We start from the raw sequence: 26,060 nt of genomic DNA, 5'->3' as shown, positions 1-26,060 counted from the left end.
TAAAAAATTAAAAATTATAGTGATTATAATTTTTATTAAATAAAAATAATAAGTTTAAGGTAAAAAGTAATTATAAGAAATTGATATAAGCAATAGAGAAAAATCAAAAAAAAAAAAAGCACACGAAAGAAAATAATAATTTTGAAATAATAAAAAAATTGAGGGTATTTTAGTAAATATATTAATTTATTAAATATCAGCAGTCACATTCTCTCCCCTCCCCTCCGAATCCCCCCGATTCGGGGGAACGCAAAAAATGTGATTTGGAGGGATTTTGCTCCCCTCCCCTCCCCTCCTCTCCCATCCTAAGAATTGAACCAAACACAATTTATTATAAACACTAGTAAAGGACCCGTGCGTCCGCACGGGTCACGTAAAGTCGGTATAAATATTAAATAAATATAATATGGTTATGGTTAAAAAATGTATTTTAATTTATACGAATTAACAGAAAAAATCAATATTAATTGTCATATAAATATTAATTTAATTTATTAAGTTTTAGTAGTTGTTAGGATATAGATAGATTGGGTAATTGCTATTAAACCAAATATATGGTGGAAAAAAAAGTTTGGCCCGTCGGGCATGCCAATAATTTTTATAATTGTTTATAATTTTAATTTTACAATTTCTATCAATATTATAAAATAAAATATATTATACAACAAAAAAATATTTTGGTTTAATAATTTGATTAGATTTAATGTAAAATAATAAAAAAAATATACACCAAAAAAAGATGGATAACACAATTTGATTATGTTTGTTAAATTTGTGTAGTAATTTATAAGTTATATGCTATAGTAATTCAGAATTCATTAATATATGATCTCTATATTTGTTCAATTTAAGTAAATATTTTGTCGGCCCGTCAAAATAATAGGTTAGGCCCGTCGGGCATGCCTATAATTTTTAAATTTTCTGTATTATAAATTTATTAATTCTATTGATAATATATAATTTTATCATCTAATAGAAAATAAATTTAAACGCAGGTAAATAAAGTGTCTTCATGGTCCTCCGAACCATGAAGACACTTTATTTTTGGTGAAATTTTTATATGAGAGACTCGTAGTTAAACTCTCCCGTGAAATCTTATCATTCCTTTTGAAATTTTACGTGAGAAAATTGCAATCCCAATTTTAAACTCTCCCGTGAAATTCATGTACCCATTTTTTTTCAATTAAATATATTAAAAGTTTTTTTAAAGAATTAAATATGAGGATGTACACTACTTATATATAATATTTTTATAAATAGTAAATAAATATATAATAGTTGATATTTTGGCCTTTCCTTTTAGATATAAAAAAGAAATAAATTTGTGTCTTTCATAAAAAAAAAATGGTTTATTCATCAATCATAATTTTCTCATGTTTTTTAATAAAAACAAATATATGTATCAACTTTTAGAATAAATGTTAACATCTTATCATAAATAAATGCTAACATTTTTTCATGTCAATTTTATTTTTATTTGTATCATCTAATAATAATATATATCATTTTTTATCAGGTATATGATATTTTTGTTTAAAAAATTTATAAAAGAAATCATACTTAATTGATTGAAACAATTTTTATAGAAGCAAATTATTGTTGCCAATAAAATTGACACTCTAAATCAAAAACAAATTTGAAAATCAAAATAAAATTGAATAATATTATTCCTGTTAAATTTTTGTATTAATTTAAAAGTTATATTCTATAGTAATTCAGAAGTCATTAAACATATGATCTTTAATATTTATTCAACTTAGGTAAATATTTTGTCAGTCCGTCAGAAAAATAGATCCGCCCCATCGAGCATGCTTATAATTTAAATTTTAAAGGATCCACACACCTTAAAATCTCCACTTTATTTTTTAAATCTCTTCTTTTAAGTTTGAATTTTTAAATATATTTCATTAATAATAATAATATGTAAGAATAGTTATTTTATAGATAAAATTATATTATCTCATTCACTAAAATAAATAAAAAATTACATATTAATGTGGGAGTGGATTACCCTTTAAAATAATGAGAATCTTTGTTTTTAATATAATATTTTCTTGTGATTATGTATTAACGTGTGTGTGTGTATATATATATATATATATATATATATATATATATATATATATATATATATATATATATATATATATATATATATATATATATATATATATATATATATATATATATATATATATATATATATATATATATATATATATATATATATATATATATAACGGATATAAAAATTATAGTAAGCAAATAAATACCATTTCTAATAAGTCTATTTTCTTTTCTTTCTTTTTTTTTGTTGCTAAATATCTATATCAATTGAGATCTTCATAGAAAATAAATAAGATAATAGATTAAAAATATTAATGCATTATACTTGAAATGAAGAAAAAAATATTTAAAAAATTATAATAACAATTATATTATTTTAGAAATATTAGATATTCATAGAAAATAAATTATACATTAATCCTGTCATAAATTTCACACAAACACCAGTGATATGTAATGTTAAATCGTACTAATGTTTATTTAACATTAACTTGGATCAAAACATAAAAAATTATAATATATTTGTGATGAAAAGACAACTAAAGTGACCCATTTTCAATAAAATAAGGGTAAGGAAAGACAATTAAAGTGGCCTATTTCTTCACTTCGGAAAAATACCTATTTTTTACATTGAAAACATATATGAAATGATTACAATTATTTAATATTGCATTGAAAAGATGCTGAAAATGAATTAATTAAATCTGTATCATTAATGATAAAATTTGAAAAAAAAAAATTTAAACATTATAGAAATATTTAGGCTTCACCATGAAATCTTTTATTCAAGTATAAATCATAAAAATTTATATAGGAGACATTGTAGAAAATTCAAATTCTTTTATTGGTATACACTCTTACACAGTATATTATACTCTATGTATATTTCATACAAATTGTTACCACCATTTATTTGTTTAGGGTTTAGCTTGTCTTCCCCTTTAGAGACTTTGGGGTCTATAGAGCCGTTGCATCGCAGCTCATGAGAAATAAAAAAAATAAAAAACGTCATATTTGTTTTTTTGAAATAAATATAAATAGTAAAAAAAAATTAAAAACCTCTCTTAAATTAAAGTCGATATAAATATCATTCGTTTAATTACACGTTTAGAGGCATGAAAACCTCTCTTAAAATTGTTTTTATTAGGGTAATCAAGTATTTTTTGTGGTAGTTAATTTTTATATATTAAAATAGAAGTAATATTTAACCAATTTTTGAAACACTATATATTTTAAAATTGTTGTATATCTAATTTATTTTTAAAATAAATAAATCAGAATTAAGTAATTTATCTATAATATGGTTGAATATTTTATTTTTCCTGAATTATTGCCGAAAAATAATTTCCTAAAATATATGTAAATTTTGAATAAATTATATTTCGGGTTTTTTTAGCCATTTACTATTTTTCTCTTTCAAATAAATTGTGATCTAAATATTAATTATTATTAATTATGATATGCCATGTAACCAAGAATATTATTATTTGTAATAAATAAATATAATTAGATAATTTTGTATCTATTAATTTGAAATTAAAATAAATCATGCAAATTCTTACTCCAAGAAGTTAAGTATTTTTTTCTTTTATTGTGTCATAATATGCGATATCATTGTTTCATCAAGTTTATCACATTGTTTTAAATAAATACTATTTCATAAAAAGGATAATAACCAATTTAATGAATCAACTTTTATAGTACCAAACTTATATTGTCAAAAGTGGATAAAAAATAATCTGAGAAACAATGAGAAGTGATATATAACTTAGAATGAATAAATTAATATGCATACAGTCAGCAAATAATAACTATAACTATTTTTCTTAGAATGCATAGAGATAGTGGGTTATTGATTCAAATTATAGACATTAAGTAATTTATTTAAAAGTTAAGATATTCAATGAGGAGGACACAGGTTCCTATGATCCACCGGTTATTATTGGAATCATTCACAATCTCAGCCTGGCTTGTAGCATGAATAATGGACGACTTCCCAACACTAACTACATGACCTTTATACAGAGCCATCAGCAATGTTCCTGCAAATGTTATTGCGTTGCAGTACCAATCGTTTTGGCTTGACATGCTACCTCTTTTATCTTCATGTGCTCCAACCTGCACATTATAAAGAATTAGTTAATTAATTTACCAAAAAATATTTTATTCAAAAATAATTTAGAACTATGATGATGTCTACCTATTAAATTGGTTACTTTAAAATGACTGCAAACAGAAAAGTAATAGAGGGCACATAGTTAATCACAGCTGAAAGGAACGAAACGGACGTTAATTTCATCCTCAACAGAGCAAAACATTGATCAATAATTATTCTATAAATGTAATATAATATAATTTAGTTAATTAAGTTACTACAGAAAAATCAAGATTGAAATTCATATATTATAAACTATAAAGAGTAAGAATATATAAGAATGATTACTCAAAGAAAGCCAGTAACATAATCTCTGAAAATACACAGAGACTCATCCTCAGTCTAATTTTCCTAAAATAAAAAAAAAACAAAATAATTTTTTTAGAACATCATAATTAAAATGTTTGTTAGTGGAAATAGTAAAAATAATGAATGAATGAAAGAGGTTGAAGAGACCTTTCTAAATAAAATGCAAATGGAGCTAATGTTACATGTTCTTCATTTATGATCTCAACATCAGGAACTTTAGAAGAAACCCTAAAAAATCCATAAAAAACCAAAGAATTACAAATAGAAGAATAAGAATATTGAAAAAAATAGACATGATGGAAAAACAATACTAATAGAAATCTAACCATAGCTATAACTTGAGAGATCTATCAGTTTTCCCATAGTCAATATCATTGACCATATTTGCAAACATTTTTATTTCAATTTCTCATAGGCCCACCGTCAAGACTTCACTTTTCACTTTTTCAAAATTTCTTTGTCTTTGTCATTTACAGATTTGCAAATCTGCAAATCATATTGAAACGATTCTGAAGCAATATTGATTAACAAAATTGAAAAGGAAATAATTCATAGAGTCTAAATCCATAATTTTGAAATCTATTTTTGAAATTTTTAATCATAAAATCAAAATCCATTTGCAAATATAAGAAATAAAAAATCTTCTCTTTTGGACTTTGAAATCGAAGCCCTGTTAATGCCACACAGATTCACTATTGGATGGATGAAAAACGATTATTAATGGAATGGTTAAAAGATTAATGTATTTCGGGTTATATTAATGAAAAATGCAGGAAGATGTTATAAAATGGATAGAAAACAAAAGCATGGAATTCAAGATGGAGGAAGATGGTATTGATTGAAAGAGAGGAAGACGGGAAAATGGGGGGAAGAGGAAGAAAATAAACCTCAGAAGTGAACAGAATAAAATGAAGAATATTGATGGCATGTTCCTTGAAGAGTATGACTTTATAGATGTAGGAAAGAAATTGAGTGGGTTTAGGATTTTTCAAAACTGAAGGTTCCAATGCATTAAGCAGACTAAAACGTGTTGCAACGTTTTTCATATTCCAATAAAAGATTTAAATTAATTAGGCTGCTGCAATTAAATAGGTTTAGGTGTGTAATTACTTTTAGGGATATGTAAAACTATCTTAAATTGATTTTCATTAGGATATTGTTTACCTTTGACCAATTCTTCGAGTTTACCGGTGCAGGTTTTTTCATATTCCAATACAGAAGTTTTGCATTAAATAAACTGTTGGAATGTATGTTAGACGCTGGCCTTAGGATCTAGAGGGGGGGTGAATAGATCGTTCACAGTTTTACGGATTTAAACGACTTTTCAGCGGAAGTGATTCTGAATCGACTCGCGTCTATTCCGAACCGCTATCGAAACGATTATATATGTGTTTAAAAAACCAGTCAAGGACTTGAATTGAATGATAAGAGTATATGTTGCATAATCAAAGCGTTTCTCTTATTGAAAATCAGATTAACTTTTTGTATGATGGACAATGTTTGCAATGCAGTAAGAGTGATAGAAACAAATATACAAACACTTGGTGATAATGATCAAATTGAAGGTAATTCAATGTGTGATGGATTGTGATGTTTATGAACGTTCTTAGCTCACAATCTTAACACTCGAATCGTTGATCAATTTGCTATTATAACCAAATATGAACAGAATGTAAATGAAAAAGTAAAAGCGACAAGAACACGATATTTGTTTAGGCAGTTCGTCGATCGTCCTCGCTACGACTACGTCTGCCCCCAATTCCAAATTGAAATTGGGTAATCTTTCATTAATGTTGAAAGTAGTATATACAAAGAAGATAACAAAGCGATAAACGATAAACCAATTATGTCGATCCTTTGAATCTTCTTCCCCCTTAATCTTGAGCAAGATCAAGGTTATCCAAGAGCTTCACTTCGATTCCCTTCTGCAGTGTCTTGATTCCTCGAACTCCCCGTTCCTCAATCGTTACACTCAGCCGAATCCTTAATGAACGCCTCTTGATAAAAACCCCAAAGAACCACCCGTCGTGGAGGACAAAACCCGCAGATTTTATTCACCAACAAACCCCACAAACCTTCACCCACTAGGAATCTTCAATTCCGTTTCATGGACGTTATCGAACTCATCACTAACCCGCAACGCAAGAATGATTATGTGTAATTGTGTTGGAGATGATGAAGAACGAAGATGAGAAGCGTTTGTGTATCTTTCAGTCGTTGGTGTTGCTGAATAATTAAGCCTTGCACAATATATATGATTGCATAACAGTTGGAGATGAGAGAAACAGAATTTTTGGCATTCTTGATCAGTTAGGTCGACCTCTTGTAGTGCTTAGGTCGACCTAGCAGAGCTTGCAGAATTTTGCTCCCAGTTAGGTCGACCTGTTGAAGGGGTAGGTCGACCAGAATCCTCTTCTGATGCGTTCTGGGGACATTTTCACAGATTAGGTCGACCTAGTTGTTATGTAGGTCGACCTAGCAGACTGATATGCAGATTTCTTCATTTTACGTCGACCTAAATGGTCTGTGAGTCGACCTAGCAGCAGTATATGGCTTTTTCTTCATTTTAGGTCGACCTGGGTTGACAGTAGGTCGACCTAACTGCTGATTTTCTGCATTTTTCTTGTTTAGCTTGTGTTGAGTCGACCTTTATGCATAGTAGATCATCCTGTGCTTTCATGAGTGATTAAATGCTTTGCTTTTCCGATTCCTCCTTGTTGTTTGGATGCTCATTTGAGTTTGCCATAAATCAAAAACATCTTAGAGTTGTAATCTTGTACTTAGAGTTGTAATCTTGTATTCACAATGTAATCATAATTAGATGTAAAATGACGCTCAGGGGTATGCAAAACCATGCTTAATTGTTTGTGATTAGGGTAATTAAGGCAATTTGGTGGTAATTCATTTTTATATATTAAAATAGATTCCCTCCCCTCTCATCCCCTCCCCTCCATTTACCCCGAACCAAACACACCCTTAAACTTTTCCATGATCCAGAATTTTATATGGAGAATTTAACTTAACGGACAAAGACAAGTCAACGATATAACACATGAAGCATTCCCATGATTATTTTGTGAAAGAATAGAGACTAAAAAATTGGTTATAATGCAAAATATAAGGCTGAAGATCATGACACTCAAACTCTTAATTTAAAGCTACCCACGTTCAGCAGAAAGGTATCATTGACAATGCAGACTACTCGAGTTTAAAGGTAACAAGATTCAATGCAAAAATCTGTCATTCAAGTTCAGAGGCATCAAGACTTTAATCAATATTCTGTCATTCAAGATCAGGAACTGAATGCATCTAAGGCATATCATCAAGATTTACTTAATAAGAAGACACTTCATAGTCACCTAAATCAGTCAGATCAGAAACAACAGAAGGAGCACTTATCAATCAAGCTGATAGGCATAACCAAGACCAGGCTTTAATGGACAGAAAACTTCATTAATGGAACCAACAATTATGCAGGTAACGGAAGAGCAGAAGACTTTGTATGCAACTCATCAACATAAGAATATAAAACAACATTTGGAAAAGGAAAAACTCTACCAGGAAACAAATAGATATCAGACATGTCAAACACTAGACATACCCTTAATTCAAAATATCTTTTTTGAGACAGGAAGAATGTATGCACTTCCTTTTTGGTTATATCATATCAAATCCTTTTGTCCTTTTCAATAGTATTTCCTTATATCGATTAATAGAATGCTGTTAAAATTATTATCGTTGCCTGTTACATTATTGTCAATAACAAAAAATTGTTGCCTCTTACAACTCTTCCAATACAAAGCATGCCAAGAAGCTATTAAATAAACATTTCAAAAAATAATTAAATAAAAAGAGAAAACTAATGTAGGAATAGAACTGTCAACTGTTGATTGAGTACCGTATAATGTTACATGCAGCAAAAACCAACTTTTTAAGCTTTTACTGAAAAGGAACTGGAGCACCTTGGTTCTTGTTCACTATAGCCATTGCCTTATAGCGATTACCCATACCGATTGGGGCATTATCTTCATCTCCTTCCCAAAACGGAGCTTCACCGTCACCTACAAGACGCCAGTATCCTGTCCTCAAAGATTCACCCTGCTCTTCTGTGCAGTTTTGAAGGAGGGATTCGACACGGAAGTTTATTCCAAGGGCACCAAGAAATTGAGATTGAGTCATTGGCCCATGAACAGACACTTCTTCTGCATACATATTTCCATAACATGGAAACAAATCATTAGTTTTTGAGAATGTATGTATACTTCTGATATCTAATTATAATCATAAAAATGTGTTGCAACTATCAGCATGTGGAAAAGCACCTGAGGCTTCCTCTGCAGAATGTCTAATAGAATCAAAATCAACATATGCACTGAGATCAGCAGATCCGGGGTCATCTAGAAGATGGACAAACTTGTGTTTCCGTATTGCCTGCTTAATTCAAAGAGATACAAGATACTCAACTTGGGATACAGAGTAAGGTAAAAACTAGAAAGCGATATGATTAAGAATAAAAAGGGAAAGATGCTAGACCTGGAGACTATCTGAGACTAGTCCATCCAACCCATAGTCAATGATTAAAGCTCCGCCACCATCAGAACTTATCCTTTCAACAATGGTCTTAGTCAAATCCATAGCTTTGGGGCAAATTTCAATTTGATTGAGCTTTGCTATCTCCTCAGTTGCAGCCCACTTGACTCTCTTCAACAGATACAAAGTTGCAGGTGTAGGATGTGGAGATAGAACAAAACGTAACCTATCAGATATATGTAAGTATCGGTGCACTAAATCCAGCAGAAATACAGTCTCTCAACTCTCAAGTAGAATACACTGTAATACTTACGATGAATCGTCTGCCACATCAACCATTTTCTCACACCAGCCACGAGTTGCTTTCTGAATACCAAAAAAACAAATAAATTATGTTTCGTAGACGTATGATGCCAATTACAATTAAAAAAAGGTTGGAATGCGGAGAGAAGTGAGATTTCAATTATTTTCCTTTCAACTAAATGGCAATTATTCTGAAGGATATCAAGGAACATAAAGATTATTGGCCAGGCCCAAGCTCTTTAAATAAGGAAGTTATTGGTATCATTTAAATATGATAAGCAACAATTCACACAAGAAGCATTGAACATCTCTTACATTATATTCATTCTCTTAACAATAAAACAAAGAAAGAGCAGAACCTCCTAGGTGGATTGACGCAAATGTAGACAGAAGTTAAAGCTACATATCAATAACCAGCAAAAATGAAAAGACAGGAGAGGATGAAAGCATGCTAAAAGAAAAACAATTGAGGCACCATGGACAATAGCGAAAACAAAAATCACCTGAAATTGATGGACTGGTAGGGCATCAAAAAACTCGTGTGCAATGATAATTGTTGGTGCTGGAGCACAAGAAAACGAGTAACTTGGTGAGAGAAGGGAAATATTCAAATATAGTACAATAAGATATTTTATGTTACTGCGTGACAGAAAACAAACTTATATAGTTTATATAACAAGTCAAACTTTGTATTTTATGTTGAAAAGCCTATTTTCACTGGAAAAACAACACATACATCCTGAAGGAACCTGCTCGAGTGTAGCATGCCATGACACAGGAGTGCCAACCAACGTGCTTACAGTTCTTTTATCTGTATCCTCATCTGCATTCTCTTCATCAACACATTTCAAATTCTTGTGCTGAAGACTTTTTAGAGCAGGACTACACTCCACCAGGTGTACATGTAAGGACTCAGTGAAGTTCTTAAATTTCGAAGCACCCTGTAACAAGTTAAAAGCTTTCTTTAACCCTAATAATAACACGCCACCTTTTAAATGTTTAATACTAATAATCTAAACAAAAAGGTCAATACATTGAAATTGAAATTCAAATACTGAATCATATCAACGTTGAAGTTTCAATTTTGCTATTCATACTCGAAGAAGATCAACCATAAGAGTTCCTCGCCCCGGTCCCAGCTCAACTAGATTCACTCTTTCGGGTCGACCCATTTGCTCCCATAGACACATCACCCACACACCAACCATCTAAGTTCACACAAAACAACAAGTTAGATTTCCTTCAGTGATTGCAAACACAGTTCACAAATTCACAAATTAATGGAAGTGAAAATTCATTGGATAGTAATTGAGGTATACTAACCTCACCAAACATCTGGCTGACTTCAGGGGATGTGATAAAATCACCTTCTGCTCCAAAAACATCCCGGTTGATGTAGTATCCAGCTTTAGGATTTGTCAAAACTTCTGACATATACTCACCTAATGAGATAGGACCTCCACGAAACTGAGAAAAAAAAATCAAATTTTTGTGACCCAAGTAGGAAAAGGGGATAAAAAAACCAATTTTTATGATGTTGAAAACAAAATTAGGGTGCATTTAAGTGAGGGGAACCTTGATAATTCCTTTGAGATGCTTGAGGAGTTCCGAATCGGAAGTGGGTTGGTGAGAATGTTCTGCGAGAAGGAAGAAAAGTGAGAGATTGAAGAAGAAAAAACGGAAAAAATAAAGAGAGTAAAGTGTTATACCAGGTGGGTTGTGAAGGGAAGAACGATCGATGGAGATTGTAGAAGAAGAGTAATGGCATGGTGAGATTGATGAGTAGCCATTGGCGATAGAGCGATGAAATTTGCGAGATTGTTGAACAACTCTTCGAAGCATTTTTTTTCCCTCTTCTTTTTTCTCTATGTAGCAGTGATTGTAAACACTTCTAACAAAAACTTTATTTTCATCCTAGAATTCCATGAGATTTAATTTTGTTTTGTTTTGTTTTGTTAACTAAGCTCTAATGATTAATAAACTCCACCCCTCTCTCCCTCTAGTCTCTCATGCACAATGCACGTTGCCAAAAATGTCCTCTGCTTTCGTAAATGTATTTTTGGAAGTAACTTTTATTTTTCAAAGTTGTTTTGTTTCGAAGGTGCATCTATGAAAGACTTCCATATATGCATTTACAGAAGCATTTGCTGTTATATTCGCGTCAGATTCTTTTCCTTCCACATTCTTCACTTTTCATATTCTCAAACTGCCAATCTCTCTCAACATCAAAAATCAAAATCCACCAAAGTTATTTTTTTCCTCTCGAGTACAACAATGAACATCAACATCAACAATCAACACATTCCAATATCTTCAAAGCTCAATTTAATCGGTAAGTTTTTGAGTTTTTGAGTTTTTCCGTAATAGAGCTAGAATTCAATTTTTTAGATGTAGAAATGATTGGATAGTTTTAGAAATATAGTTTAGAGACAATGTAGGTATTTTTGGATGTGTAAAACGGACGATCAAGCCGTCAAAATAGGTTTTTAAGCATATGGAATAGTGACAGACGTCATTGTGGCGTTCTTTGAGTTTCAGAATGTTTCGTAGGTGCATCTACGAAACAAATGAAACGTTAGGTAGTTTCGTAGATGCACCTACGGAACAAATCCAATTTTTTGGAATGTTAGCTTGTTCCGTATTTGCATCTATTGAAGTAAATTTGTTTTTTTTTCTTTTTAATAACCAAATTGTATCTAACTCAATTTTATTTGTAATACAATGCAGACACTATGACCGACCATCCATACCGCATTATATCTGGGAGGACTGCACATCATGCCTTTGTGCGACGTGCACAGATGCAGATGATATCACATGTAATAGATGGATCAGTTGTTCCAATAGATGCACCTGATACACTCGTTGCAGCAGAGGTACCTGTTACATTCGTCCTAGCTGAGGGACCTTCCACATCTACTACCTCATCCTTGAGGCCTCAGGATGATGGTGAGGGTTCCTCACAGACACCCTTCGCTCGTACACGTTGCCGGGACACTTCTTCTACTCCTGTGCAACCTCCGGCCGATGTTGGATCTCCAGTGCCACCTCCTGAGCTACACAAGGAGGCTAATGCGCATGAGAAGTCTGTGGGCTACCCATGGGGTCCTTCAGATTCATCCTTGTTGACAGGGTATGCTGATCAATGATCATTCAGCCCGACATATCTGGGACGAAGAGGTAAAATTTCTTTGACTTATTACTTTTTTGTCCTTGGTGGAAATTAAATATTTCTAACTTTGCTAATTACTAATAGTGTTTTCTTTGGAAAATTTCAAAATAGGGATCCGCAGAAGTTCTACACCCATGACCGGAAAATTGCCTCTCTCGTGCAACCTGCCGAGTTGTGGTTCCAGGATGTCCTCGGAGCTTTTAGGCTAAAGGACTTGTGTCAGATTGGGTACCACACAACACATAATGGGATGCTAATGGCATTTGCAGAGAGGTGGCACCAAGAGACTTCGTCATTTCATCTGCCACATGGTGAGATTACCATCTCGCTTGACAACATCACTTGCCTCCTTCATATACCTATCAGGGGAACCCTTCTTGGTCACGGTAGGTTGGTCAAGGAGGAAGCAGTGGAGGTTCTTATTGTTGAGCTCGGGGCTGATCTTGAGGACGCGCTTGAGGAGGTGGAGAGGACCTGCGACACACACGTGAGGTTTTTCTTCTTGATGCGGCAGTACGAGGCCGAGCTCCTTGCGACACAACAGTCTGCTGGTAACCCATTAGACGAGGAAATACATAGGCAGCAAGTGATGAGATGTTACTTCTTATTTTTGTTAGGCACTCAGTTGTTCGTGGACACCAACTCCTTGTACACAAACGCCGTTTACCTGAGGTACTTATCGGATATCGCACGTATCCATGAGCACAACTAGGGAACGGCTACACTAGCGTACAACTACCATAGAATGGGATAGGGCTGCCTGTGGAAGGCAATGATTGTTGACTGGCCGCTGTTCCCTCTTAATGGTAACAATTTTATATCATTCTACTTTTTCTCAAAGTTGTTAATTATATATTTGTGATCATGTTTGATCTCTGTGTTTTTTTTTAGGGTTGGATATTACAACACTTCTCCATGATCATTGGCTGGGGAGATGTGTCTAGCTACACTAAGGGCATGCCCCGTGCTAGTGCCTACATCACCCTTAGAGGGAACCAGGTGTCGGATCCTTACAGGTACTCTATTGAACGCATGGCTGCAGAGGACATCCGATACGACAGCTATGTTGCTCACCATGAGACGGTTTCGTGGGATGACATTGCCCTATATTCTGGATGGTTGGCTGCCAGTTCGACCATCATTGTTCGTTATCTTCCGAAGTGCGGCATGCGGAAGTTCGGCTACTGTCAAACGGTACCTCGCGACCCTTTTGTCTTCGCTCCTATCTCGATGATCCATGGGAAGATAGATGTGGTCTTTGCATACTAGGAGCGTCACATGGTTCCTGACGAGGCTTGGACGACCGGATCTGAGAGAGACTGGAGTTGCGCTGACGGGTACATCACTTGGTAACTTTACAGTGTCACACCCTTTCATGATCCCCACTGCTGTGGGATCACCGCCCAGGCCAGCCTAAGAAGGGATCTTGCAAACTCACCAGTCTCAGTTGGACGACACTGACGATGTTCTTCCTTGAAGGGTTTGATTACAGACATATACTGAACGGAATCATTAGGGTGGAAGATGGGGCATTTTTGAACCAACGACATCGTGCTAGGACCGGTGGGGCGCTTGACTGTAGAGGCATAGTAGCCAGCATAGGACGAGGATGTTGTCCGGCAGACACAATAGTGATGCATGTGGTTATATTTATATTTGTATTTTGATTACATTTTTTCACTTTATTTTGATTATGTATTTGACACTATTAGGATGATCTATACGATGTACTATTTCCTTGTACTATATTCCATTGCCTTTAAATTGCACTACTTTGATGTACTATAATTTGATGTTCCATTTTTGTTAAAAATATTGAAATTTTAGAGTGAAATAATTCTGATTTAAAATATAGCTGAAGGTTCCGTGGGTACATCTACGGAACACTTTATTTTTAACACGTTCCGTAGATGTACCTACGAAAAAAATTAAATTTTTTAAATTAAAATGTGCTTCCGGATATGTATCTACGGAATCAGGGGACATAAATATTAAAAGGAATTATAAAGATTTAAGCTCAATTTAAATTTGAAATTCTAATTAAAATATAAAAATAAAACTCAACCTGAATATACAGTAATGTTAAATTTTTTGATGGAGAACTTTGTCATCTTTCTTAATTTTTCCAAACTGAAGAAATTAGTCTTTGCATTTGTGCTAAAAAAAAAAATTAGATCCATAAATAGATATGTATAAAAGAAAAAATATAGTATGATTTAGTAGCGAAATTTTGAAGAGAAAGTGTCACTTAATAGAATAGCTAATCATAAATTGAGATAAAAATCACAATAGCTAATCATAAATTGAGACAAATATGATAGCATCAAGAAGTAACTTGACAGATAGATTCCCCTTTAGAGTAAGACACTGAGGAATACAACTAGTCCTATGTGACTCTCTCCATAAGCAACAATACCTAAATAAATAACTATTATGATAATTGACTAACGCTAACAACATAACTGATTTAACTGAAAAACAAACAGACAGTTATCAGTTATTATTATGTCATTACTTATGTAGATTAAAAAGATCAAGAAACTTATTGAAAATGAAAATTTCAAGAACCCATTTTTAAATTTCAAGAAAATTATCTCATTATGCATTATATCTTAATAACTAATCATGTGTATATATATAAGCTATGATATATATAAGTATTGTCAACTACAAAAGCTTCTAAATAAGAATTGCTACCAGCAAGAGTTTCAAAGAAAAAGAAGTTCCTGATAGTGGAATTGTAAAGAAGAAGAAGAGTTTATCATAATCATGAAAGTGAAACTCTATTTGCGCAATAAAGTTCCTAGAAAATTAGATGGTAATAAAGAAGTGAAGATGATTTTGTCAAATTGGAGACACGTGAAGATACAACACCAGAGGAAAATCGCTCGACTCCAACTTGAGCTAATAAAAAACACGGCTGGTTTTAACGACAACATGGATGCTATGTATGATTTTTACAAGCTAGTTGGGCGTTCAATGTATTATCCTACTTACACAAGGTTGCGATGTTTTGGTGGTTACGCTAAATTTATGGAAGAACGGTTTCTTTCTGGCAAGTGATTACAAACTAGTCCATTGAGATGAAGTGAGAGGACAAGGATTAATCAAATATTTAGTCTCTATTTTGATTCATTATTTGTCTTTTCTGCAACTTATGAACCATCTTGATTGATCCTTTACAACATATCCTTTTTGTTACGGGTATGAATAACTATGTAATTTTGATTCATTCTTTGTCTTTTGTTAGGAAACAAATGTAGTTACTTATAGAAGTGATATCTTGCTCTCTATTTTGATTCATTATTTATCATTTCTACTTTACCACTCTCAAAGTACTCTCTATTTTATTTGATATAGTTACTTAGAGAAGTGATATCTTTATCAAATAAATATGTGACAAGCATGCTACATAAATGCAAGTTAATTGGTATCTACAAAAACATTGATATGTAGTATTAAATGACTTTAGTGTATTTGAGATAGAAGAATGGTAAAATATGTAATCTAAGTGTGTGTGAGAGAGTGTGATTAGCTAATATAGAGATCAGCCATGTTGTGTGTCAACAGTTACACCAAATGCTTACACATGCATGATATTTATACACGAATTTTGCGTCAAAATAATATTTTTCTTTAAAGATATACATAGTCACCAAATAGTCTAAAACGTCTAGGTGCAAATTAGTACTTGAGAAGAAGAAAAAGTGACATACATTTCATTAAATACTACTATAAAATACATATTGAACTACTTAGTACTTTATTTTTTATATTAGAAGTACTCTATTTTTACTAGAAGGAATATTCTAATTTCTAACACAGCATACACTATTTTTGAAACAATACAAACAAGGAAACCACATGACGTTTACTTATGAGAGCTTCTTTCACACACTTCCCCCTCCACCAATTTTTTAAAAACCAACCTTTACAGATTTATCAATCCAGACAAGAAAAAACATGGTTTTGTTTTCCTTAAATCCATATGAATAAATCCAAAGGGAAAAACCGGTGTTATTTGCAGCATCTTAAAAATATCCAACTAGGTTTCAAATTAGTACGCAGACAAAGTATTGCCATTGCCGCAGGCAAAAGAGAAATTCCAAGAGAAATTCCATAGAACACGGCCGCAAAGACAACAAACAGCTTAATTATTTCAGGCGCAACGATTTGGCAAATTATCACTAGAAAAAAATGATCAAAATGATGTACATATTTTTCTGCATCCACCATATTTCATCATAGGTACAAACATAAATCAAACAAGAGAAGAGCTGTAGACACATCAGCTTGAAGAGAGTCTGGAAGTGCAGAGTTTCTAAATATTATCATTTAAGAGCTATGAAGTTGACTCTCGAGTTCAAACAAGTAGTAAATAAGCAGTCTAGCACTTTCTCTGAATCATAACAATCGGTCAACACAAACAAACAATCCTTTACGGAAGAGAGATGGTGAAAAAGAAAATTTCTAACGAGGAAATGTACTATGAAATAGATGTTTCTTAAACTAGCCTCTTTTTCAGTTCTAGGATATCTAATTCACACAGGTAATTTGGTCCTGCACATGAAAAACACATATCAGTGCTAAGCTGTGCAGCAGCAATCCAACATCATGATAATCCATCAAACAAATGTAACCAAACTAGCAATTCTACATCCAAATGATACCCTATTTAACTCTAAAAACAACAAAACCAGATCCCCTCTTCTTGAACGTGTCTAAACTACAATATCATGTATACTACTCATGAACCCAGAAGTAGCAAATCTGTATTCCAGCAGCCTAATGGCCAAATGCACTAAGATTCCTCATCACCTCCAACTACATACCAATTTTTTTATTCACATCAGCATGTTACATCTCCAATTTCCATCACAAACATGCTCCTCTGCGATTGTTTATAATAGTAGACATTAATCACATCTCATGAAAAAAGATTTACAATGATACTTGTGGTCTATCAAAGTCTAGTCTGCCTCCCTTGACATAACTTAATATAATCTATTGATGCCTTTGAAGCATAAAAAAATCAATATAAGTTAAACCTGTGAAGTTTCTTCTTTTCATAACATGATACATGATACATGTGCAACAAGAATGATCCATTTCATAAAACAAAAGATGAAACTTCATTTCTTTCACTTCACTTCGAAGATTTTACATTCAAGTAATTACTTAGTAATATATGACCTAAAAGTCATATTCCATATCAATAAGAAGGACTTCAAGGAGTCCTTGACAAATGCATAAAGAAAAAAGTACAGCTATTATTATATTGAAGCACTTGTTACTAGTGAAAACTGATGGTTTGCTTTTGTTGCTTTTCAAGGGGATATCTATCTTCATGTATATTTCCAATATTCATAGAACTTGTTTTATATGAGAAAACAATTCTTAACATCTTTCTTACACTATACTCACTTCACAATTCCTAATCAGACCATACAGACAGTGAAGCACTATAACTAGAAGGGTGGGTTGATCGTTGCCCCCAAAATCCCTGTGTCCAAACATGGTAAATTAACCGATAGACTCATTGTTACTTCTTAGAGAGGCTCCAAAAATGTCTAATTCAGTTCAATTTTCAAAAGTCATAAGCCAATAAAAAACAGATACTTCCCCAAATACAAACTAGGGCATACAATTCTTTGAAAATATTTCTCCCTGATTTTAAAATTAAACGCAAGGAACTTTCTACTGCAAAAACAAACAAAGTCTTGATACTCAGTTAGCGTAAATAACTTTAAAAGGCAAGGCATCAATTAATTCAACAAAAAATATATATACCTATCACAATATATCCAATGTTTGTTTTTAAAAAATACAAAGTGAGACAAACCAGTGATCCACAACAAGTATACCTCTAAACACTGAAAAACTTGAGCTAACAGTCCCTTAAAACAAAAATTTCAAGAAAATCATATCATTAAATCTGTATAAAAACAACGGTACAGCCTTATGCCCGTAAAATTTCGAAGTTGTTTGAAGCATAAGGGGCTGCCAATTTATGCTATTGGACAGAAGCAGCAACTTAACTCAAGAAACAAATGGCAATCTGTACCAAATAGAACTAACAACAAACGATCTTCAGATACAAACCTAGCCATGTATCCTCAGCTACCATAATGATGACTCCTCGCAGCAATAGTAGCAACCTGAGCCTGCAACTGAGCAGCTCTAACTTTAGCAGCCGTAGCCCGGTGAAAGAACTGCTCCCTCGACAACACCCTCACACTCCTCAAGTACTGATCAAACGGCACAGCTCCCACCTGAACACCCTTATCCAACGCATAAAGAGTATCTTCAATAGCCAAATCAGCAGCAGTACAATCAAGCATCTGTTTAGAAAGCACATCCACACACTCAAAAGCATCCTCCACATTCTCCAAACTCTCCAACTTCTTCCCTTGATTATCCCTCAACCAACCCTCCAAAACATCAGTATTCATCAAAACCATCTGAAGTTGCTGCTCCAAACCCTCCATCTCCTCTCGCATTTCCCTCACACCTTTATCCAGAACCTCCTCGCGCTGCTTCAAAACCCCTTGCAAACCAAACAAACCCTCCATTTCAGCTTCTCTAGTCTTCCTCAAAGATGTAACATCATTATGCACCATCTCCACTAGCTTGTTAATAGCATTCCTCCTAAAAACCTCAGTAGGATCCTCCGTATGAGAAGGCCGCGAAGGCGAAGGCGAATAAGGTGAAGGAGGGTAATTATTCCTAGCAGGATGAGGATACCCAGATGAAGAAGCATTTGCAAAATTAGAACTTTGATTGATATTTGGATTAGGATGATGATTTTGATGAGGGTTATGATTAGGGTTATTATTAGGGTTATGATTGGGATTGGGATTAGGGTTGTTGTTACTAGTTCTACGTTGGGAATAAAGAGGAGGATCACGACCAAATACAAGACTCAAAGAGAGAACAAGATCAACCAAATTGGAACTAGGGTAGATCCAATTATGCAAATACGGAACAGAAACAAGGCCAGAAGGGTTAACATGAGGGTGAGGGCGTTTGATGATCATGTCTCTGGTAGGGTTAACATAGACACAAGGAGGGTGACGAGGGTACGATTCCATGAGCCAGATAACGACAGGGATGTTGTAGGTAACGGATTGGTACGTCATGGGTATGGTTCCGTCGGCTTGGAGGAGGTTAACGGTGCGGCCATCGTTGTGAGTGAAAGTAGCGGTTTTGGGTTCAAGGGAAGGGAAGGTTGTGAGGAGAGAGATCAAGTGTTGACGGATGAGCCATTTGGTGTCTTCGGAGTAGGGGACGGCGGATGGGCCGCGCTGGGAGAGGACGGAGCTGAGGAATTGTTGGGTTTCTTGGGGGTTGGGCGGTTGTGTCGCCGGTGGAACCATGGTTGGTGATTGGAGAATTGGAAAGAGAAAGTTGAGAAATTGAGAATAGAAAGAAGAAAATGGTTATGAGGAAGGTGAAGTGAAGGAAAAGGTAGCTTAGAGAGGTGGGTATGGGTTACGCGTGATGTGATTCAGTCGACGGTGCTTCCACGGAAATAGATTTCATGCGGTAATTGCATCATTCGTTTTTAACTCTTGAATCTTCCATTTTGAACAAAAAAAATTAAATTACCAAAAAGATGAATAACTACTATGATAAGCATACTTGCCCATAAATAATTAAAGATTTTTTCTAATTATACTTTAAAATATTATTAATATATAATTGTATTTGATTCTAGGTTTAAATAAGTTTTTAGTCGTTTCAAATATATCATTATTCGTTTTTAGTTCTTGTAAACATATCATTCAAGGTTTGGTCCTTTAAATATTTTTCGTCTCTATCTTTCATTCCTCCCGTTAGTTCTTAGTAACGGAGCATTACGTGGCATTGATATTGTGGAATTTCTTTTGATTTGTATTACCATCGTGTAAATATATGAATTGCCAAACTTTAGGTCGATAGAAATGATCTGAAACAACACTTAATAATTCAAGTATTATACACTTAAACCAATTTACCCTAGTCGTCGTCTTCTACAAGTTGATGGTGAAAGCGTTGAAGGTCAATCTACTTTCAGTGGTTACGGTGGTCCCTTGCATGTAAAAGTGTTGTTGTTGGTTTCCTATTGTTGAAACATCAAGCGTTGTGGTCTTAGGTTTGTCCCTTTCATCCCTTTATTTATTAGGTGTTGTGGTCCCGGATTGTGTGTTTCTCCTTCTTTATTCATCCCTTGCTAATGACATAAACATGTATTTATTGTTGAATGTCGTATGTGTGGTTATTTTCCTTGTATTGTTTATTGTTTATGTGTGTGGTTCCTTACCTTTGACCTAAATTGAAAACATGTTGATTGAATGTATATTGTATAGGAAATGAGTAACTTTAAGGTAGTTTTTTTTACATAAAGGGTTGCTTTGAAAGAGGCCATGTTTGAGTGGATAAGGAATTACTTGATGGGAAGGTTTGCAACCCTTAGGAATAAGGTAGATAAGTATAATAGTGAGATTATGTCCAAACCACTTAGGAGACTAGACCGAGAAATAGAAAAAAGTGCTAGTTGGTTGGCAACATATGCAGGTAGGTTAACCTTTGAAGTCACCCATGTCCTCTTTACTGACAGCTTTGTAGTGGACTTGACTAACAAAACCTGAACATGTAATTAGTAGTCTTTAGTTGGAATACCATGTAGACATGGTATAGCTGCAATCTACAGGAAAGCAGATGAGCCCATTAAGTATGTTCATGAATTTTATCATAAGAACACTTACAAAAAGTGCTATATTGAAGTCATCACCCCCTTAAATGGCCAAAATAAGTGGCCTGGGACCACTGATCCATTGATATTACCACACATGTACAAGCGTGGTCCAGGGAGGCCCAAGAAACTACGTGGGAGAGAACCAGATGAAGCAAGCCAGCACAAATGGCAAAAAACCAACACTAGTCATAGGTGTAAAACATGCATTGAACTTAGCCATAATGCGCTGATTTGCAAGAAGAATAAACAAATTATGCATGTTCCATCTGAGAATGCTATAACTAATCCAATTCCTACACAAGTCATCCAGACTGTTGAATCCAATGATGCACCAAAAAAAGGTATTGCTCTTACACTTGTGATATTATGTCTTTTTTTAATTTCCCAAACCATTATCATTAATGTATGTCATTGTAATAGGGGAGGCCTAAGGGTACAACTAAGACATCACAGAAAAAGAAGAAGTCACATGTTGGACAATCTTGTGCACAACCTTTTGTTGAACCAACACCACAACCTATTTTTGATCCAACACCACAACCTACTGTTGAGCCAAGTGTTGACAAGTACCGTGGATGGGATTATGAGACATTGGAAGCAATCCTTAGTAGTGATGAAGTTTTGGACATTCAACCATTGAGTATTGGTACTTCACCTATGAAATCAACTACTAAAGAACCCGCTGCAAGTGCTAAGGTTTATGCTGCAAGTGCAAAGGACTCTGCTGCTACTGCAAGGGAATCTGCTCAACCACCAATTGGTGCAAGTACTTTCTATGGAAAATAACCAAAATTCAAATCACCAAGAGAGATAAAGGTTGAAAACAATGTTGCACCAAGTAAAAGTGAGCTTGTCAAAGCTTCACCAAAAAAGTGAGTCTGTCAAAGATGTACCAAGAAAGAGTGACAGACTCGGAACTCTACAATCAAAGAGCATTGTTGGACCTGGTAGAGATTCTGGAGATCCTTTGGTGATTGATGATGATGAAGAACCCACAATGAAGAAAACACATGGGAGGACATTTCCCAGGGGCTTACTCAGTGAAAGAGTCATGTGTTTCTGTTGTTTTTACTTTTAAATGTCTTGTGTGTCTATTTTGAATGTGTTGTATCACCATGGATTATGCTTCTTTTAGTCTTTTGAATAGTGTTGTATCACCATGGGTTACTGATCGATAAATTAGCAAGTGTACTAATCTGCCAATGTAGTAATAACGGTAAATTCCAAAGTATCGATCTCAAGGACTGTATGGTGATATAGAGTTGTGTTTCAATTCAATTAAACAAAAGCCTTGGTGGTTTTGGTTTAGAAAATTAGGAATTTAATTGCAAATAAAAGTAAAAGATGTGTTTGGCCAAATAAGAGTAACATGTCAAGGTAGGTGTGTGCATTAACATGTAACAATTTTGAACCCTTGTTTCATAACAAAATCCAACTTATCAATTACCAGTTCTTAAGGGTATTTTCTCCTAAGTCCTTAGTGGGCAAACCTTTGAACATTCATTATAAAACCTAATTCCTTAGCGAATTATGATGAAATCAAGCCTTTGAATTATCAAGAACATTCCGGTTACTATAGGGTATCCCTAGTCCTAGGTGATATCTACTATAGTATAATGGTATAAAAACCCTAACAATGGAGGTCCATCCTAATTGTTAGTTATATATTGATCTTGTTGGTCCAACGAGGAAAGCGTTAAAAACCTTACACCATTAAATTGAATGTAAAAGACAAATATATTATTGAAATTCGGAATTCAAAAGCATCACAAATGTTAATCAGGGACACCCCCTAGCATTAGGGGGTTTAGCTACTCATATCATCCAAAGAAATTACAAAAAGATCAAATAAAGACATTACAATATGGATGCATCCAAAAAAAAGATGATCCCTAATTCATCGTGAAAACTCTTCTAAATAGTGCAGACTCACTCAAGTCAGTGGAAAATACCAAAAACACCCTTGCAGGCCAAATACTAAACAAAAAAGGAAAAATCACTGAAATCAGCGTCAACCCCCAACATGGACCGTGTTAGGAAACACGGGCACCCGTGTTGGCCCTCTGTTATCTCCATTTTCTGTTTTGGTCCCAGGACTTGTAACACGGGTCGTGTTGAGCAACACGAGTACCCGTGTTGCACCACTGACTTCCTTTCTTTTAAAACTTCGCACCCAACTCTCTTCCTGACACGGCCCGTGTTGAGCAACACGGCCACTCGTGTCAAGCCTCCTGAAACATGCTTTCTAAACTTCCTTCGAAACTCCGAGTTTTGCACTGATTTATTCTGATTTCTCCATATGAGCCTGACAACATTAAAACACACAACCACGCATAAAATGAAGAAGAAAGAGATAATATGGTTTACTAAATAATTCAAAGATAACAAAAATAACCGATAAATGAACGTGTAAAAACCACCGATCATTTACTTTTGTTTTAGTGTTATGACTGGTGTTGTATCACCATGAATGTTGTTTTAATGTTTTATTAATTTGACTGAATGAATTTCTGCAATATGAATCAATGGTTGTTATCAAATTATCTCAAATTATGTTTTATAGATTTATAAGTCATTACAAAATTACAAGTCAATGCAAATTATAGTTTATAAGTCATTACAAAATTATAAGTCATTGCAAACTCTGGTTTATAAGTCATTATAAAATTACATGTCATTGAAAATTCTTATATCACATAATAACATTCCATTAAAAATTGAAAATCATTACATTAACAACATAACAAACATTACTTGAACCAATAGATTGACAATAACATTATTAAAAGACAGACAAATTTTGAGCATTCATCAACATTTACACTTCAACAACAAAAACATATTGAGCATAACCAAAAATACAATGCAAATCGACTTAAGTTTTCCATGATAAGCCTTTGACTTAATCTTCATTTGCAGTTTCTTGTTCTTCTTCAATGAACTTTCGTACATCTCCTTCAAAATTTCCACTCCTTACGTCTCCTCCAAGTACCTCTGTTCTTTGATTCAATCCTCATCAACTGATTCCTCCATCTCATTTTCTTGTGCTAGGTCTTCATCCCAAATAAGCAAGTTACATGTTGTATTACTTTGCTAGAATGGGAACCTCCAGAAAATATTTCTTAAATTAGGTTCATGCTTGCAAATGATATGAAACATTCGAGCATTACAAGAACAATTTCTCCCTAAACAACGACTACTTTTGGTTGTTTAATGTGATGCTCCTGATTTGCTGCGCCTCGTACTCAATGCGATGAAAATTCAAGCTGCGAAAACGAAGGAGGAAACAATAAGTGATAGTACACGAATGGGATTTTACTGCAAGTAGATGGAACAAGATGGAACACAACAGAGATTAAACCACGAAGCAAGGACAGGAGACAAACACACAAGGGGATATAGAAAGTAATTGAAAAATTAGGGTTTTCAAGTTTGAGTGTGGGAATATATAAAAAAAATCACTAATCCACGTTGTACTAGGTACGTGGCAATAAAATTGACGTTTGGGTGTCCACGTATGCATCCGTTGACTCATTTTTAACGAGAGGGATGAAAGTTATGGATGGAAAATTTTGTGAGGACCAAAGTTTGAAGGAAAATTTATGAGGGACTAAAAATGAATTTTGTGATATTTATAGGGACCTCAATCATATTTAACCCTTGATTCTACTATGGAGATGACCTGCATTTCAAGGCCTAAAAGCAAGCAATACGAAGGAAAGCACAAAGAAACAGGTACCACCTAACTCGATTTTTGAACAACATAATTCTAACTTCCTGCCAATTTTGCATTGTCGAATTTAATTAGATGATGATTCACATGAGACATCGTATCAAGCGGAAGCGTTTCAAACTGTTATCTCTATATAAAGGTCTCCACGCACCAAGATTTAGTGAAAATGTGAATGTGGAACGGTCTAGAGTAGGGATGGCAAAACGGTCGTGGTCCGCCGGGCCGGCCCGCGCACCCGAAAAAAAATGGCGGGTTGGGTTGGGATTTTAGGCCCGCCGCTCGCCAAAACCCGCCGCCCGCCATAGCCCTCCCCGCCAATACCCGCCGCCCACCAAAGCCCGTCCATCCTTCAAAATTCCCTCTTTTTTAGTTAATTCTAGTAATTACAATCTTGATGGTTTATTTTATATATTTATTTGTAAATATATGTAATATTTTTTAAAGTAAAAATTGTTAAAAAGTTGCTTATATAAAAAATTGTTTTAAAAAATAAGTGAAAAGTTTAATTAAAAGGTAAAAAAAACCTATTAATCTATTAAAAAAATGAAAAAAAATATAAATAAAAATAGGCCGGCAAGCCTACCGCCCGCCAACCCGCCATCTTGGCCGGGCGGGCATGCCCGTCCACTCGTTTTTTGGCGGGCTTAAGGCGGGGCGGGCGGCCCGTTTTGCCACCCCTAGTCTAGAGTGCATTTATACTAAAATTTATAAGAGATATGGAAGGAGAAATTGCACACCGGGCTTATATTGATTTAGTGCATTCGTCCTCGCTTTGCGCATATGCGAGTCTTCAATGGCAAATTACTGAAAAATAGTTAGGTCTTCCACTATTTTGCAAATTATTATACAAGAGTTTTTCCTATAGTAGACAATCAAGACAACACTGAACACTTCAAGCTAAATTGTGAAGCAAACACATATCTAAATCTATATTTCTCTTCCATATTAGCAAGACACTAAAAATTACCAATTTCATAAGATCTTCACTTGATCTTGAGCAAATCTCCTTACTAGACCCAAACTTCTGCTCCAAGTTTTTGTTCCGCAACATTTT

The 26,060-nt window shown here is 34.1% G+C and overlaps 3 protein-coding genes and 1 long non-coding RNA gene across 5 annotated transcripts; 1 reads left to right on the top strand and 3 right to left on the bottom strand.

Annotated features, from left to right (window-relative positions):
* Positions 1–3,975: 3,975 nt before the first annotated feature.
* Positions 3,976–5,549, bottom strand: LOC131638552 (uncharacterized). Its single transcript, XR_009294709.1, has 6 exons — positions 5,419–5,549; positions 4,858–5,017; positions 4,679–4,759; positions 4,511–4,573; positions 4,268–4,335; positions 3,976–4,185 (listed from the first exon to the last, which is right to left on the bottom strand). It is a non-coding gene; the product is annotated as an uncharacterized LOC131638552 (long non-coding RNA).
* A 2,703-nt stretch (positions 5,550–8,252) lies between these two features.
* LOC131638536 (uncharacterized) lies at positions 8,253–11,309 on the bottom strand. Its single transcript, XM_058909095.1, has 10 exons — positions 11,074–11,309; positions 10,940–11,001; positions 10,688–10,831; positions 10,462–10,572; positions 10,101–10,305; positions 9,868–9,926; positions 9,375–9,427; positions 9,065–9,287; positions 8,854–8,962; positions 8,253–8,733 (listed from the first exon to the last, which is right to left on the bottom strand). The coding sequence occupies exons 1-10, from the start codon at positions 11,204–11,206 to the stop codon at positions 8,471–8,473; spliced, it is 1,362 nt and encodes a 453-aa protein (XP_058765078.1). The 5' UTR covers positions 11,207–11,309; the 3' UTR covers positions 8,253–8,470.
* Positions 11,310–12,096: 787 nt separating this feature from the next.
* On the top strand, positions 12,097–13,805 carry LOC131638558 (uncharacterized). Its single transcript, XM_058909121.1, has 3 exons — positions 12,097–12,497; positions 12,648–13,122; positions 13,428–13,805. The coding sequence occupies exons 1-3, from the start codon at positions 12,097–12,099 to the stop codon at positions 13,803–13,805; spliced, it is 1,254 nt and encodes a 417-aa protein (XP_058765104.1).
* Positions 13,806–16,650: 2,845 nt separating this feature from the next.
* Positions 16,651–20,101, bottom strand: LOC131638534 (protein ELC-like). 2 transcript variants are annotated; one of them, XM_058909092.1, is made up of 2 exons: positions 18,639–20,101; positions 16,651–17,096 (listed from the first exon to the last, which is right to left on the bottom strand). In XM_058909092.1, the coding sequence occupies exon 1, from the start codon at positions 19,910–19,912 to the stop codon at positions 18,653–18,655; it is 1,260 nt and encodes a 419-aa protein (XP_058765075.1). In that variant the 5' UTR covers positions 19,913–20,101; the 3' UTR covers positions 16,651–17,096; positions 18,639–18,652. The 2 variants fall into 2 exon arrangements, with proteins under 2 accessions (XP_058765075.1, XP_058765076.1); XM_058909093.1 differs by lacking the exon at positions 16,651–17,096 and adding an exon at positions 17,411–17,427.
* Positions 20,102–26,060: the final 5,959 nt, after the last annotated feature.

The sequence above is a fragment of the Vicia villosa genome, unplaced genomic scaffold, assembly GCF_029867415.1.
Source record: "Vicia villosa cultivar HV-30 ecotype Madison, WI unplaced genomic scaffold, Vvil1.0 ctg.002327F_1_1, whole genome shotgun sequence".
NCBI classification, from domain to species: Eukaryota; Viridiplantae; Streptophyta; class Magnoliopsida; order Fabales; family Fabaceae; genus Vicia; species Vicia villosa.
The sequence above is the reverse complement of the archived record's forward strand: the minus strand, read 5'-3'. Positions and strand labels throughout refer to the sequence as shown.

Coding starts and splice junctions, on each gene's coding strand:
- LOC131638534 (XM_058909092.1), bottom strand. CDS start 19,912: ATGGTTCCACCGGCGACACAACCGCCCAACCCCCAAGAAACCCAACAA.
- LOC131638558 (XM_058909121.1), top strand. CDS start 12,097: ATGACCGACCATCCATACCGCATTATATCTGGGAGGACTGCACATCAT. Junction 12,498..12,647: donor GATTCATCCTTGTTGACAGG/GTATGCTGATCA, acceptor ATTTCAAAATAG/GGATCCGCAGAAGTTCTACA. Junction 13,123..13,427: donor AGGAAATACATAGGCAGCAA/GTGATGAGATGT, acceptor GTTTTTTTTTAG/GGTTGGATATTACAACACTT.
- LOC131638536 (XM_058909095.1), bottom strand. CDS start 11,206: ATGCTTCGAAGAGTTGTTCAACAATCTCGCAAATTTCATCGCTCTATC. Junction 9,927..10,100: donor CGAGCAGGTTCCTTCAGGAT/GTATGTGTTGTT, acceptor CTTGTGCTCCAG/CACCAACAATTATCATTGCA. Junction 8,734..8,853: donor TTCTGCAGAGGAAGCCTCAG/GTGCTTTTCCAC, acceptor ATATGTATGCAG/AAGAAGTGTCTGTTCATGGG.